General features: G+C 44.8%; 1 protein-coding gene across 6 annotated transcripts in view; it reads left to right on the top strand.

The window, feature by feature from the left end:
- The window catches only part of GDPD5 (glycerophosphodiester phosphodiesterase domain containing 5), a 156914-nt gene that overhangs the window by 103433 nt on the left and 36525 nt on the right, over nucleotides 1-16956 (top strand). For all 6 annotated transcript variants that reach the window (XM_032201666.1, XM_032201682.1, XM_032201643.1 and 3 more), the window contains exons 3-5: nucleotides 8281-8384; nucleotides 15264-15357; nucleotides 15836-15895. In XM_032201666.1, coding sequence (XP_032057557.1) covers nucleotides 8281-8384; nucleotides 15264-15357; nucleotides 15836-15895 — 258 coding nt within the window. The remainder of the gene's footprint in view (nucleotides 1-8280; nucleotides 8385-15263; nucleotides 15358-15835; nucleotides 15896-16956) is intronic.

Here is a 16956-nt window from a genome sequence, read left to right as displayed (position 1 = left end):
AAAAAAGTCAAAAAGCTCCTTCCTGCTTTAGTTTGATATATTATTTTTTTTTGGAATGAACAGGAGGCTTACTGTGCTCAGGAGACAGAATGGGTGGGATCTGGCACGAGGGCCAAAAGCCATGAATTCCCAGGGGCGCTTTGGCTTGAACAAGAGCCCTCTTCATGTCGGGTGATGGGCATTTCTAGCTGCCAGCCGGTCCCTCCGATCGCCGCTTGGTTTCTGGCTGGGGAGCACAAGTTGTGCCGGGAGAGGCTCCCCAGCTTGCATCTGCCACATTGTGTGGCATGCCCAGGTCCTGGCTCAGATGGTGGCATTCCCAGAGACACCACAGGGAGCAGACAGAAGGCTGAGACTGTTTTGCACCCATTGTGCACAAAATTATCATGCAAACCCTCTGAGATCATGGGGACAGGAGGTGAAATGTATTTCCATCAGCCTTGATGGAAAGAGACCCATAGAATCCCAGAATCATTAAGGTTAGAAAAGCCCTCCAAGATCATTTGGTCCAACCACCCCCCTACCACCAATGTCACCCACCAAACCATGTCCCTAAGCACCACGTCCAACTTTTCCTTGAACACCCCCAGGGACAGTGACTCAATGAGTTGGATGGTGGGAGGAATTCAAGCTATCTGGGTGTAATTTTTAAAAGTGAGAGGATGCTCTCAGAGACTCTGTATGTAGCCAGCAGAGAGGACTGCCTTCCTCCGGGGCAAATTTAGAGATTTAGATTGAAATTTTATATTGAAACCCTTGCTTGGAGCAAACCTCTGGATGACTGTACGTGGAGACCACTATAACCTCACATATGCACAGATAATAATTTTTGTTTGGGGTAGCTACACATAAATATACTTGCTATTTTTTCAGTGTGGAGTGACTTCCTTCAGCATCTTTCTGTAGCTGGTTCTATTTGTTAGAAATAGGCTGAAACTTTTCTGGTCTCGGAAACCTCTGACCAGAAAACAGATGCTATCAGCAGGTGAAATGGAAAAAATAATTTTCTGCTCTGCCTGATCTTTAGGATTGTTTGCTCTGCACAATGTTTATTATAACTTAATGCTCATGCGGAGAGGTGAGTCAGATGTTTTTAGTGCTCTGGTTTGCACTGAATTTTCAAAATATGGTACCGTGGAGCACTCGGGGTTTGGATTTATGAAGAAGGTTGAAAAAAAGAAGTGCATTTAACAGAAGGAAGGTGATCTCTGAACAGTTTTGGCAGAATAATCCTCAGTTCTGCTTGAAGTAGCAGCGAGACAGGGAAGGCGCCCGCTCTGCCAGTAGCACTTAATGACGAGAGATTTCCTGGTGCGGTGTGAAATATAAATTAACGGCAGAGAGGAATGTGGAATTGAAAGGAAACTCAATTTATCCACCTTCCTGAAATAATGAATCTAGCAATAAAAGGTTCTGGTTCAAAGCCAGGGCACAGGGAAGCGACTTGGAGTTTTTCTATTGATTTCAGTGGGTTTGTCTGATCCTTTTGCTGGCCTCCAGCCCCCGGCCATCACGCTGTCTTTTTTTGGCTGGTAGCAACCTCTACCCATCCTTCCTGTCTTTGCTTTTCAAGTGCAGGTTGTGTCCCTGCATAGCGATCTCTGGCGAAGGGCTTTTCTTCTTGCTCTCAGCGGTTTAGGTTTGTAAATGCTAGCGATGATCCTTCTTGATTTGAGGCCCTTTGGGGTAAGAGAGCTTTGAGTCTGAAGGGAATCAATAGAGAGTATTGTTTTTCTCTCTCTCTCTCTCTTTTTTTTTTTTTTTTTTTCCTTTTGCATTTTGCTGGTTGAGCCCTGCTTTCGAAGAACTGTCTTTCTGCTTTATTGAACTTTGTTAAAAGACCGAGGCACCTGGAGAGCAGACTCGCTTCAGTTGTGAACGCCGGTCTGTTCTTGCCTTGTTTCAAGCCCTTTTTTTCTCCATTAAAGGCTTGGCAGTGCTTTGTGAAAAAGCAAAGCATGGTACCCCACCCGGTGCATTCATCTGACCCAACAACCTGCTGGTTTGTGGAGGATTTTTTCCTCTGAATGGCTTTTGGTGTAAATGTTTCTCTGGTTTTTAGTCTTTTAAAGAAAATTAGTTTTAATCAGGGAAGAAAAAAGAAATCTGCTTTGTTTTGCATCTCCTCGCTTCCAGGCACCCCTGACCTCACCCCTGTTTTAAAGCCTGTAGGTGAAATCTTGCTCACCATGATTTTTGCTGCTCTGGGGGAGCTTTGGAACCTACCACGGGGGAAGGATTGATGTAAGGAGCTGTACAATCCTCACGGTGAGGTGTGAATCAAAACAGGGGCTGCACAAAACGCTTGCTTGCACCCATCAGCTGCTAAAATTAACTACCCCAGTACACATCAGGGCAAGCTCCCATTGCATTTGTCCCGGAAGGCTTCGAGGGACGCGCAGGTTGGAAGGGACCCAACTTCACCCACGTTGGCTGAGCGAGTGGCTGTTTGCTGTGAGCTGTCCGTGGAGGAATGGAGCCCTTAATCCTTCCGGCACTGGCATTTCCTCTTGCTGCTCACAGTTCGGAGCTGGCTTCTCTCCTTCCCCTTCATTTTGAAACCCTACGCTGCTTCTGTTTGCTAGGGAGGATGCTGGAGGCGGTGGGTTTGCTTTTAGAGGGGCTCCCATGGTTTTGTGCCAATGCCAGGGGGTGCAGGCACATCTCAAGGACATTAAGCCATGCTGCTTTCATGGGGCAAGCTGACAAGTTTCTGACAACTTTGCAGGCTTGGTGATGACTGGGGTGAGTCCAGCAGCTTCAGTGGAGCAAACTGTTTATGCTCGGCTTCATCCGTAAGCTGCCAGTAAATCAGCTGGCTGCAGTGTTGGCTTTTTTTGGCTTTAGCAGAGTAGGCCTCAAGCCAACAGTGTAGTGTCCCTTCTGAAAATGCAGTGACTTCCTCCAGCTGAGCGCTAAGGAGGGGCGAAGGGAGCAGCTTAGCTCGTGTTTGAGCATTGCACGGCATTTCTGTGAGCTTTGGGAATAAATCTGGGGGTAAATAAGCAAGCTAATGTGGTCTTGCAACATGTTGTACCCCACTGTTTTGCCTGTGTGCTCCAGATGGGGGTTTAGGACATATTTTAGATAGATCTAGCTTGCTTTAAAAATAATAATGATTTAAACTTAGAAGGACACATGTTTCTTTCAATCACTGGGCTCTCACCCTTTTAATATTTTAAATATTTCCTTGCTTTTCTGAGACCAAATCACACCCTATTCAGATAATTACACTGCACTGATCTGCTTTTCTTGGGGAGAATATAGTGGCCAATTTGGTGATCTAGAGACTTGATGAGGGTTCTTCAAGTAAATTATCAAATGGACATGATGGTTCTTTCATCTCCAGAACAGCACAGCACTGAAATGTGTTCATCCTATAATTCAGCAGGGAATAGCTGTGGCAGATGGGCATTAGTTCTGCACATGGCTAGTTTTGGCAGAGGATCACCCTCTAGTGATAGCCAGGGCATCTCCTCTAAAGAAACTTTAAAAAACAAAAGAAAAACCAAAAGACCACCATCGTGGCTTCGTTGTTTAACAAATTTCTTTGGTTTAAAAATGATATCACACCAAGGGTTGTCTTCCAGCATGAATGCAATAATCAGGCTGTAGAATTGGGTGAGAAATCTCATTGTTTCTGATACAGCAGGCTTGACTAAATTACGTCTACTCTGTAGGAGGGGTAGGTGGGATTTGTGTGCAGATGAATTTCATTTCATCTCCTACAGATCCTGTAGGAAATCAAAATAATCTTTCTGAGCCTGTCTGCTTTCCTGCTCCGCTGGTGCCAGGTGGTAAATAAAGTTGTGACCTTCATCTGTGTTGGGGAGTTGCAGCAGAAGAGGCTGGTTCAGTTCACCAAAGCCTGAAATCCCCAAAGTGGAGAATCTATTCCGTGCACCGCGGTATGAAGCTCAGGGCTGTTTCTAACAACTTAGATTAAAACTCACAGCTCAGGAGAAGATAAAGTGCTCAAGCCAACTTCACAACTGAACCACGAGCTGGCTCTTTCTGTGGCTTTCTTTCAATTTGTCTTTTACCATCCTGATCACTTTGGACTTGGTCACACTCCCACCTGGCATAGGGTGGGCATTTGGGAGGAACAAAAATAGTGAGAATGTAGATAAAACACTAATATTTTTGAAATATTCTTACTTCAAAGCCACTTCTGTCATATTAAATGAAATTCTCTCCGTCTTTCTTTGGGCTGTGGCCATGTTGCTGTGTGCTCCTGGCAAAGGTCCAGTCCATGCATCTGCTGGCTTTTTTTAGCTTAACTGGCACATGGCACATGGCCTGTCCAGCCTCTTAGCTGGAGAAAAAAATGGTGACTTTTCATTTATTCCTTTTATTTAGCATTACATTTTTGTGTAATAAGACAAATTCTGTTTTTCTCGTTCCACGAGCCACCGTGGCCGTACCTGCATTAGCAAATAGTGTCATCCTGAGATTCACTGTCTGTGATCAAAGCCTTTTGGAGGAGGAGGAGGTGATGATGTGGTCACTTAGGACTTACTCTAGTCTCATCCTGTGGACTGAGTGTGTCAGAGATGCATTGGGTTCACTCCTGGAGAATATCTTCTGGTTTAGCTGCACCCAGAACCCTTCTGCTCCAAACCAGAGCACAAAGAGAAGGACCAAAGGACAAGCTGCTTCCAAAACGCATCCTGAGAGGATGCTAATGCAAATGTGCTCAGCTGGGTTCCATAGCAGGACAATTCTGAGCGCTGTGTGAGATGAGCATGGTAAAGCTCAGTTATAGATAACCAGCAATTACTCATCGTATCCCAGTGGGAAGAGAAAGGAAGGAGAATGAGGAACGGGTGGGAGGAGCACACTTTCTACAAGAACTGCCAAAAATGTCAGCTCTGTCATACTTGTGAAGTCTAACAGAGCTGAAAATGTAGACATCTTTTTCTCGAGCACCTTCCAAACTTGTGGTGGCTCTGCCTGAAATTCTGTAGGTGAGGTAGCACCATTTCCTCCACCTACCGTGGCTGTGATTGAGTGATGGGGAAGGCATGATTTTAAGTCCTTTATTTTTGGCAGTAGAGGTTAGAAGCTGCTGCACGTAGCAGATTGCAACCTTCCATAAAGCACGTGGGAGCCTGCAAAGTAGGGGCCTGTATAGCAATTTGGATGAGGGACTGTTGGACGGAGGTTGTGCAGGACCCAGACCACATCCAATGCACGTGGGACAGGCTCGCTCTGGTTCAGTTGGTGTTAAATCACCTTAGTGGTGCTGGGGAGATGTTCTCTCTTCTTTTAAAGACCCATCCAAGCCTGTGCTTTAACTCGCTAGAGTATTTTGACTTACAAAGAGTCTGACGGGGTTTTCACAGAATCAGCCAGGCAAGTGTATCTGGCAGGTGTACCATCATGGAACAGACCCAAAATAGCTTTTGGAGAGCTTGACGTCAGCTATGCTGCTTGCATGTCAATGAATAATATATATATATATATATATATATATATTCCACGTATATATATATAGGAGGGGAAAAAAAAAACCTCTTCTGAAATGTTTTCTTTGTCTTGTTTATTGGATCAGTGTCATCCAGTGCATGAATACTGGCCAAAGTTATCCCATAAAGACCTTTTAAAGACAAATTATTTCTTTTTTTGAAGCCATGCTGATGCAAAATCAAGGATTGCTTTCTAACCTTCACTCATTTTCTTCAAAACATGTAGTAATTGTATTAGCAAAGAACAATTTAACTTTATTTTCTTTAATACATGTAGATAATTTTCCACAACTGTGGTTTTGGTAGTGTTTTTAGAGCCAGCAAAGACTCAGATTCATATAATAGACTGATATCTCAGCACTTGAGTTGCTTTAAACCTTATTTGCCATGGAAAACCGGTTAATTGATTCAACAGTGTCAATACTGATGTGTACAAGGAGGTGTTAGACTCAGAAGGGGAGGAGAACACAGCAAACAACAGGGAAAATGGGATTTGAAGGTTTGGAGATCTACAGACTAGAAGGCACCTAGGAAAACAGTCTGCAGAAAGGGTAAGGAATCGCTTCCTCCTGGAGAGCTCTGGTGGGATGGAGCAGAGCTGTAAAAGGGTTTTGGGTTGGGTGTTTACAGAACCCAGATGTTGTGTGGGTGGCTTTTAATCCACAATTTCTCAGGTGGAGAGGCTTGGTTCAGCTGTGCTGTGGTGGTTGGCTGTGGAGGTGGTTCATCATGGAGAGATGTTGCAGCCTCACTGCTGCTTCTGGTGCTAGGGAAGGCTGGCGTGTGTTGTTGATACAAACACCAAGCCTGGCACCTGCTGCTAAAGGTGTGTTTTTTGAGGTGGAAAGCCCAAATTCCAATTTTAGTGTTTTCTCTCAGAGAACCCACCTGTGCCTGTAGATGCAGGTGTGTGTGTGAAGTGGGGAGAGGATAGTCTCTAAGCTCATGCCAGAGTAGTTTGGCCATGTAGGTCTGATTGTACTCAGTAGTTGCACTGTAGAAGTTCCTACTTACCTTATTCTCGTCCCTTTTACCCCATTTTTCTGGGATGCAAAGCCCCTAATGGGAATTAGACACCTGGTGTCACTGAGATTGGATAGAAGTTGGGTAATAAACAGCTAAAATGAAGACAAATTTTAACCATAATCCCTGGCCAAGAACTGGAAATTTCTGGTACAAAACACATTTTTTTGGCACAGCAAAAGTTAAATAATTCCAACCCTTTATTGCTTTCTTTTTGGCACTTTTTATAAGACGGAGCATACGAGGAAGAACCGTATCACAAGACTGGTATCCAGGGTGATGCATGATGAAACAGGCAACGCAGTCAAGTAAATAGTTTCAGCCCTTAAGATGGAAAGGGAGGGCAGAGAACTGTAGGATTTCTTATATATCACCAAAACAGTGTTTATACTGGTTATGTTTTGCATAATTGAAAAGCCATGAGACAGTTCACTAGAGAAAAGGACATTTTGAAAAGAGATTAATGGTGTGCGCTCGGGGTTTGGAAGGAAATTATAGTAGTAAAGTTGCTCATGCACTTCTTCAATTTTTCATCCCTTCTCGCTCATTCTGGGAAGAGAGGATTCATTTGAATTTTTTCCATAACTAATTTATTTCAGTGTTTTGTTCTGAACAAACTGGATGCTATTTGAAGCGGAAACATGTGTGGACTATTTAATGCCTGCAGGGTAAAACCAACAAGGAACACATGGAAACAATGCTGGTTAGGGACAGTCTTCCTGCAACACTGTTCTCTCCATGGATGTCCTTGTGGTTTAGGATTTTACCCATGCTATTGGAGAGGGGTACTCAACAGCTATGTTAGGGATTTTTTATTTTGGGTGGTGGTTGCTATTTGGAACATTTATCAAAACGCAATATTGGTGCAAACATCTTTCATCCGGCGCTGGTGTGGTCTCTTCTGCTGCTGTTATTATTTGCTAAAGACTTGCATATGTGGTGGTGGTGGGAATAAATGTTGTGGTTGGGTGGTTTGGCTCTACAGGATGAGTGCCCCGGGGGAAGGAGAGGAAGGGTTTGTGTGTCTGTATTGCAGTATCATCCCTAACCTGTCATGGAGAGTCGTTACCGTGTGATAATTGCTCGGTTATTTAGGCTGAACTGATGTCAGAATAAGATGCCATGTTCCATATCTCACAAGTGGATGGAAAAGTTAAACAATTTCCTTAAAAAAACAGAAACATCCAGCCCTAACCATAAAAAACTCATCGCTGTACACAGAAAGGCTCCCTTGTTCCACCTGCCCCACGTACAGGAGGAACACCATCCCAGCACCGCACAACACTCACCAACATGATGCAAACCCTCTGACCAGAGCTGGGGAGAAGGGGCAGATCTCCCACCTCCTGGGCGGGAGATGAGGTTACTGTGTCTCCTCTCCTGCTCTGTTGATGCTGAGAGAGAAGAAGAGGTGGGATCTTCACCCAGCCAGCAGAGCCAAGTGGTTTTTGACATTGAGTTGCCTTCAGCTGTCATTGCTAACATCTCTGTATTGACACAGTTCCTCCTCTTTGTGCAAGCTCCCCAAAATACGTGGCATGTTAGGCTGTTGGTATCTGTCAAAATCAGTGGGAAAAGATCTGATCTAATTAACTTGAGGCTTTTGGGGCAGCTGTATCAAGTGTTTGACCCATAAAGTTTGTAACCTAGAAGTAACCCAAAAGCCTCTTGCAGTCAGGTTCATGCTCCTTGCCTTGGAGATGCCCAATTACACCATCCAACCCCAACAGCCTATAGATGAGATGTGGAAATGGAATACTATTAATGTGATTTCTCTTTCTGTCCACAGTGGGAGCGCCTCTGGTTCCTGATCCTCACCTTGTCCTTCTTCCTGACCCTGGTCTGGTTTTACTTCTGGTGGGAAGTTCGCAATGACTACAATGAAATCAACTGGTGAGCACAGCCTCCATGCTGCGGGGAGGCAAGCCCTTAACTGATCTGGCTGCTATTGTATGCCTCTAAAAGGCTTTTTCAATACCAGGTCGGATGCATTTGGGTCCTTCTGATGGACTTGTTAATGACAAGTAAATGGAAAGCGAGGTGGAGAGAGAGGGCAGAGAGCTGCTCCTGCCCATCTGTGTTGATAGACGTAATGTGCTCTCCTATCTCCATTTCTCGGCTGTAAGAGCTTGGGGCAGGTGTGCACCCTGAAACAGCTTGAGAAAACGAAGTGGAGCTGAAATCATGTAGAAGCCTTTTGTATTTCTTTCATTTGTTTGTTTCTATGATTGTCTCTTTTTGGAAGCAGCTGAGCAATCTGGCCAAAACTTTCCACAATATAAATATAAATGAAAAAAATATTCAGCCTGAAGCAGACACGGGTGTGGAAAATTTTGCAATGTTGGAAGAAGCTGTAAAGCTTTCCACGGGAATGTGCTGGGCAGTTTGGGGTATTGCCAACTCCCCCTCAGTGCTGGAAATCATCCTCTCTTTTACCATCTCAGCAGCATCCTAAAACATTTTTATAGTACCTTGGGCTCTGTACTAACTGAACTGCTTTGACAACATCTTCATGTCAAAAATAATATTTAAACAGAATTTTTAAACACAGCGGGTAGTTGATCTCTTAAATAAACTGCCTGCTTTAGATACTAGAGTTATGTGAGGAAGAATGTTTACTAACTTAATGATGTGAGCTCTCTCCTCCCAGGAGAGTGTTTTTTCTTTGCTCAGACCAACACTCGGAACCGAATCCAATCACTACTGCTCTTGCTGTTTCTAACAAGAACATGAACAAAATGCTTGATTATTTTTTCATTTTTAAGGCTATTTTGCAAGTCCCCTTTCAGCTTATACCTTCAGGATGCGAACGTTCCTGTTCTGCTCTAGTACAAAGCCAAATTAGTTTTAACTCGAAGTTGAGAAAGGTCTACAAAATCATGTAAAGATGATGAATGCCCTGGAAATGCTGTGAGTGGACAATGAAGCTGTGGTGCTGCAAAGTTTTGGGTTCCCAAATATTAATGTGGGGACGGGAGGAGATGGGGAAGGCTGCTCCATGTACAAAAGAGGTATTTGGGCTTTGGTGCATTTTACTTGCCCTGTGCATACTGGTTGCATGGTATTGGAAGCACTTCTGGGTTGACAGCACTGGAAAAGCAAAAACAATGTGCACAAGAGCCATGGAAAAGTCTCTCTGGATGCCAAATAACAAGGCTACATCTGTCCGTTCAAGCATTGTCATTCAGTGCTGAAAATGGGTCAGTGCTTTGCATGCACTGTAACCCCAATTAGACCCCTGCTCCATGCGCTGGCATTGGAGGTTGAGGAGAACAGCAGGGTTTCTTAACAACAGCCTGAAATGCTGCAGAAAGGCTGGGAGGGGAGGATGGCAACATGGGGTGAGGTTTTAATTGCAGCTACGTCAGTTGCAGGGAGAGAGGAAACAATTTCCACTGTGGGTCCTTGCAGGCTGAGCCTGCCCCCTTCCCTCCCCACACAGATGGGTGGGCTCCATTAAAAGATGATGGTAATTAGGGGAAAGTTCCCAGCCAGATGGGACACACAGAAGAGATAAAAGCACCATTTCGGTCCCGGCAGAGCTGTGAGCCTGTTGCTGACTGGATATGGCTATCACTTCTGGGGTCAATGTTCTTTTGATACTCATTCCTATTGCCTCCCTCTCTGCTCCATGATCTATTTACAAGCCATGAACTCTCCCTGACTAGTACAGAATAGAATGGTTCATCTGGAAAGGACCTAAAAGATCAAGTCCAACTGCCTGACCACTTCAGGGCTAACCAAAAGTTAGAGCACATTATTGAGGGCATTATCCTCATTATTATTTTAAACACTGACAGGCCTGGGGCAACAACCACCTCCCTAAGTCTCTGTCTGACCACCCTCATGGTAAAGAAATTTTTCCATACATCCAGTCTGACCCTCTCTGGTGCAACTTTGGGCTGTTCCCATGTGTCCTGTTCTTGGTGACCAGGGAGCAGAGGCCTGCACCTCCCTCTCTGCTTCATCTCCTCCGGGAATTACAGAGCAATGAGGACACCTCTCAGCCTCCTTTTCTCCAAACTGGACAACCCAGCCTCTTCTCAATCACATGCCCTCCTCTGGATGCATTCAAATATCTTAAAATCCTTTTCATATTTACGTATTTTTATAATTATATAAGAAGGGCTCTTTGGGGCAAACATAGTCCTCATGTGGGGTCTAGCGCACTGAGGTGGTGACAGGCTCCATGGAGACCCTGGGACAAGAAATTGCCTTCATGAAATTGCCTTCATATTGGTGTGATGAGCTGCTGAGCTCAGTCGTGCCTCATGAAGCTCATCCTCATGAGCTGTCCTTCCTCACATTGTGTACAGATAATACTACTGAGCCTCCTTGACCTGCCTCGTCACGGCAGGTGAAGGAACATGTCCAGCCAGCCCTTGAAGTAGGACTGTCACCGGTGCTAAGCCAGGTTGATTGTGAAGTCCTCCTGAAACCCCAAGGATGAAAACTTCCATCTCTGGGACTTGTTCCAGCTCCACACCACCCGCTGTGAGGAGGTTTTCCAACCCAAACCTCCAAGGGCCGTTTCCCATTGTGACAATGTCACCACAAAGAGATTGGTTTCATCATCTTCGCTGCTGTCTGTCAGCGTAGGCAGCAATTAGATCATCTATTAACCTCTTTTCTGTGAGACTAAACAAGTTCAGCTTCCTCAAGCTTTCCTAGGAAACCTTGTTTCCCAGGTGCCTCTCCACCATGGTTTGGTAGCTCTCTGTTGGACCTCCTCCAACGTCCTCCTTGAACTGGGAGGCCCCAACCAGGACAGGGTGGTGCTGGTGGCACCTCACCGGTGTTGAGTAGATGGGAGAGCAACTTTCCATGGTCTGCTGATCCCTTTCCTCTTAACGCAGCCTGATGTATGGGTTGACCTACAACTGAGGTACCCTGTTGGCTCCCACAACCTTATGTTCTCCATAACCTCAGCATCCTTCTCAGCGTGCTATCCTCTCAGTTTGTTGGGCTGAAATGACACTTGAAACCTGGATTCATTAAGAAGTTCTTCATTTCTTAGCCCACATGTGCAAGGCATTGCTAAATGCTGCTGAACATGTTTATAGGGATGAATTAAGAGGAAGCAGAAACCTACAAGTGACCATAGCAAAGTCTGCCTGAAGTTCAGGCCACGCAGCCAGGGTTCTGCAGTGGATGCACCTGCCTAAGTAGAAACCAAATTGACCTCTTAATTAAATCGTGGTAGTGGTAGGGTTTACCTACATAAATGTGTGTACTTGGCCTTTAAGCTTGTAGAGACTTAAGGGACTATTCTGGGATTGAAATGGGCTTTGGAGAAAGACAAGGTAAAATTATAGCCTGGCATGTATTGCTGCAGGCTTTTAACCTTTTTCTGTGAGGTTTGCTGCCTGAATATGCAATGAGGTCTTTGTCAGTGAAAGCCCTTTGTGTCTCTTAAATGGATTTTAAAATCTTTTTTTTTTTTTTTTTTTTTTTTTTTTTGCTTTGGGCATTTCCTTTTTTTGTGTCAACATTTTGTTGCATTATACTTCAGATCTGTGCAAGGTCAAAGCCTACATACTGCGACAAAACTCTTGACCTTCATTAACGAGAGATGCAGAAGGTGCTGTAACTTGTGAACCTGGCTGTATTTCCTCTAGAGCAAGACTATAAATTTAGCAATTTTTTTCCCCTTCTTTAGTTCTAGAGATGGTTCATCTGGTTTGTGACTACCATGGAAACAGCATTTTAAAACAGTCATTTGCACATCAAGCGAAGACCTGAAGGCCACTTTGAAGGGGCATCAGAGCAAAATTCAAAATGTACTGAAGCTGAGCTAAGGAAAGTGCTAGTGCTGGCATAAGCAAAGAATGCACAGGAACCTTATTATTATTTTTTTTTTCTTGGACTCCTAGAGCAGAACCTGAACATAGATTGTGTTTGTCTAGCCCAAAGATTTGCTCTGCAGATCCTTTGTGGGAGTTTTTTTTCTGGGTACAACAAACTGGGGAAGTCATCAGGCCAGAGTTTGTGGCTGATGAATGATGCAAAATTTTTAGTGATGGGAAGGGGGCTGTGGAGGAGGTTGAGTCTTTGAGCTGCTTACACGCAGTATTTGTAGTTTGTTCTAACAAAAAAGTCTTGGCCAGTTCATGAGCTCTCAGTTTTCACGTATTTTGGAAGCCCAGTACCTACTGTGTTATGGAATCCCTTAATACAGGGATTTACATGGAGGTAATTAACACAAATCCAGTCAGCCTAGTGATGTCTTTTTCTAAAAAATTCACTGGAAAACACTTTAGTCCAGGTCAGACTTGAACTCTCAGAAGTTTCAAGAAGTGTTCTGGGATTTGGCTGCCTCTCTGCTGGTGCAGTGGGACCTGGGTACTTTTGGGATGTTCTCTGCTTATTTTAATGGGAGCCTGATTGAATGTATAGGACTCCATGGTGACCCTAGATGACATTGGTGCACGAAATAAAGGGAAGACTGAGGATCCTGCAAGTGTCTGGCCTGCTGTGGTGAAAAGGTGATGCTTCAAGAAAAACGTGCAAAAGCATCCCAAAACATGATTTAAAAAACAAAACAAACTAACAACAACAACAAAAAATAAACACAGATTTTGTTCTTTGTGATTCATATGGCTGCTCTTTTAAGGGTGTTTTCTTCTGCCTCCTTCCTCCAGGCCTCACTGAAGTATAGCTACAGCTGCATGCAGTGGTGTCTGTCTCCTCTTTTAAACACCGTAGTGCATGAGACTGAGGGTCACGTCAGCTCTGGGGATGCTGTTTTATAAAACTAATCCCTATGGTGTTCGTTTCAGCTTTTTGACAGCTCCTGCTCAGGTTCTTTGAGCTCAGTCTCAGTTGCTTTGCTATCTTGTCTGTTTTTTTTCGGGGAGGAGAAGGGGGTCCTTTTGGACACTGACAGAAGCACCAATTTTGGTAGGCATGTGTCTGGAGTACCATGGAAACATGCATGTGCTATAATTGTATTATCAGTAGTGCATGGGGATCTGAAGAGTTCTCAAAAGCCTTTGCACCCCAAAATCCTGTTGGTTATACCAGCTTTTGTCTGGGAGGTAGGGATGGGGATGAAGGGGCACCTCTATTTTGGGGAGGATGCTGTTCCCTGGGGCTGTATTTACATCAGCTTTTCTGGACAGTCTTCTAGGCCAGGGACAGTACAGGACTGAGTCTGTCTTGAGTTTTGCTGTAATGTGCTTTAATGACTCTCCAGTCCATCTCCAGGATAGCTTTACTGGGAAGTGCATTGCTATTTAAATGCAAATTTGACATTTGAGACCCACTGCCGGGCACAAGGGACTGTCTCTGGCAGTGCTGCCAGTAATGGACTGCTTCACCTGATGCTCCTGTTCACAAAGCTCTTCTTGTGCTGTGGCTTCGTGAACGTGATGGAGAGAGGCAGGCTGCTGAGCCAGATCTGCCCTCTGAAGTTTAGGGTTAGGAAACCTGATAACTGAGAACAGAGAGGGTGCCTGGGTGAATGCAGGAGAGAAGAGGACTAAAATCAGCTTCAGCAGGAGAACAAAGCCTGCCAAGCAGCAGAGAGCTGGTAGGGATTGAGCACTGCAATTCCAGCAGCTAAGGCAGGGAACAAGCATGGGCTTCTCTGGTTTTAGAGCAGTTCTGGAAAAAAATATGGCCTCTGTTTTTTGTTCTGCTACACCTCAGTGAGATGGCAAGTCTTCTGTGTGTTCTCAGGGGAACTGAAGGAAATTTGCTTGTGAGTGATGGTCTAGAGGAACCAGAGAAGCTGTTTTGGAGATAAATGCTTTGGAGATAGACCTGTAGGATGCAGAAAAGGATTTAAGAGCCCTGGTGGACACCAAGATGAACACGAGGAAGCCATGTGCTCTTGCCATGAAGAAAGTTAACAGTATTCTTGGCTGCATGAGGCAAAGTATTGCCAGCAGATCAAGGGGAGGTGATCCTTCCCCTATGCTCAGCACTGCTGAGGCTGCACCTGGAGTGCTGGGTCCAGTCCTGTGGCTGCCCCTTGCAAAGATTGGATCATGGAGCCATCGAATGGCTCATCTCTTACATAGCTTTAAGGTAACCAGAAGGGCTGGGACAAGGGAACTCGCTGGGCCAAGAACCCCCATGGCATCCTTCAGGCTTGGTGGACAGACCCTTGAGTTGGTTGGAGAAGATCAGAAGGATGTGGATCCTCTTCCAGCCTCATTTTGGGAAGCCCCAAGCTCACTTCTTGACCATCTCCACTCTTGCAGGATTGGACTTTCTTTCCAGACCACTGAAATAAAAGGCACTGTCTCTGATACATACAGAAGATCCAATTTCTTCCATCACCTTATCCCTCTGCAAAGAGTTAGTGCCTTGAGTACAAAGCACAGTTAAGTGCAGCAAGTCTTTTCTTCCCCTGTCCTTGATACCATCTCTATATTGTGTTTATTACTTTGTGAACACACGGGACAGCTTTGGACCTATTGTTTAGGCAAACAACAGCAAATATAAGGATACTTTTCTCTTGTTTATAGGGAATATTTTTCTGAAAACTCATCCTGTATGTTTGTTTTTTCTCTTTTTTTTCCCAGAGTAACAATGTTGCTGTGTTTGATATAATTGTCGGATTCCTCTTTGCAGAGTTAATTTCCCACGAGGGATCAAAGCACAAAAGCTGCTTTTTTGTTTTACTTTTCAGAATGGTTTGTGCTTTTTTTGCTGCCTATCCGTGCAGTAGAAGCTGAAAGGCCCATTTTCTACAGACTTCTCTAATCCTAGTGGAGTTTCTATGTCGTTGAGTCCCTTAATCTCTATTTCATATTTACCTTTCAGGTTTTTATATAACCGAATGGGATATTGGAGTGACTGGTCCATTCCAATACTTGTAACGACTGCTGCTGGCTTTACATACATTACAGTGTTATTGGTGAGTACAACACCATTTGCTGAAGGTCTTTGCATTTGTTTTTAAAAAAAGGGCACGAGCTTCTTACCCTACCTACAACTTGAGCAATTTTTCTTTCGGAAGGGATTTCTCTCTCCTCTCTCTCTCAGCCTTCAGTTGCCTAAAATAAAGTGAAAAATGTGTGGTCTCTGACCCCAGCTGGTTAAGTGCAAAGTTAGACACCCTGGAACAGACTTGTCCCATGTGGGATTTCCAGGAGCTGTGCACCCAAGGACCAGACTCTCCAACTCCATGCTTCTTGGAGGTTGAAGTCTCTTCATCCCCATCCCTTCCGTTTAGGAGGATCTGGGTGTTGCCCACTGGACCATCCTCACCCCAACCCTGCTTTCTGATGGAGCTCATTTGGCTGTATTTTGGGGGTGGGTGGTGTGTTCTTGCATGTGCCAGCACTGAATGGCCTTGACGTGCTGGTGTCTGACTCTTGTGTTCTTCTTTCCAGATACTAGCACTATGTCACATAGCTGTGGGACAGCAGATGAACCTGCACTGGCTTCACAAGGTAAATGGATCTTCCAAGCTCAAAAGCAAGCAGGGTCTCAACGACAAGGGTGCTGACTGGGGTACTCACTGTCACGTTTTGAGGAAAAATGATAGTCTTTAGATGTCTGTGGTGCTTGTCCCCATCTTGGAGGACTGAGAAAATTATGCAGCAGTGGCAATTAAAGCCTGGGGACAAGGATTTTTTTCTATGTTTGGGGAAATGATTTGGGGTCCCTGTTGATGGAGGGCCTGCTTTTGGAGATTGAGAACAGCTGTTTCATTAGGGCAACCTGGCTTTGGTCTTGGTTCATTATGGCGCTCTACTATGAACCTTTTATGTTCCTTTCTGTGCTGAACCCAGCCCCAGAGGAGAGGCTGGGTGGATGTGAAGCTGTTCAGGATGTGGTTGGAGCCAGTGACTGAGGAACAGCTTTGGAGATGATGTAGGTGTTAGGGCTGGGGGTGCACAATGCGCAGGTTGGAGCTTGCTGAAACCCAAGGAGGTCCCAATTTGCATTTAAATCAGTTTGAAAAAGATTTCTGAGAAATGTAAGAGAAGATACAGATCTGGTGTTTGGAACACAGAAGGGGAGAGGAAGGGTTGCTAGCAAGCTGCAGAGAGAGGCAGTGCCAAAGAAAATGGCTTGGCAGGATTAAATTGTAACTGGCAATTTGCTAATAGGTAATTAAGGGACCTGTCCTCAATCTGTCAATACGCAGCGCCTCCTGAAACCAGTTCTACATATGAAAGGTCTTGCAGGATCGGAGCATGAGCAGATGTACCTTCCCCTTGGACATGGAGAGCACAGACATCCCCTCCTTCTTTTTTTTTTTTTTTATTTTTTTATTTTTTTTTTTTAATTGATTTAGAAATGATAGAAATGGTGCTTCCTCAGGAGGAGGGAAGGATGCGCTGCAAAGAGGGGGTGGAGGCCGTCTGACTGGTGCTGGAAAATAAGTTGTTGATCCTTGAGTCTAACATATGTTTCTTCGTCGGGGGAGACGGTATTTTCAGACACGCTCCAGGTGGCTGGTGGGCTTGGATGAGCAAGTCCAGAAGAGGAATGTGTTGGAGATGCA

Source organism: Aythya fuligula, chromosome 1 (genome assembly GCF_009819795.1).
Source record: "Aythya fuligula isolate bAytFul2 chromosome 1, bAytFul2.pri, whole genome shotgun sequence".
Classification (NCBI taxonomy): Eukaryota; Metazoa; Chordata; class Aves; order Anseriformes; family Anatidae; genus Aythya; species Aythya fuligula.
This window is presented reverse-complemented; position numbering and strand designations above follow the sequence as displayed.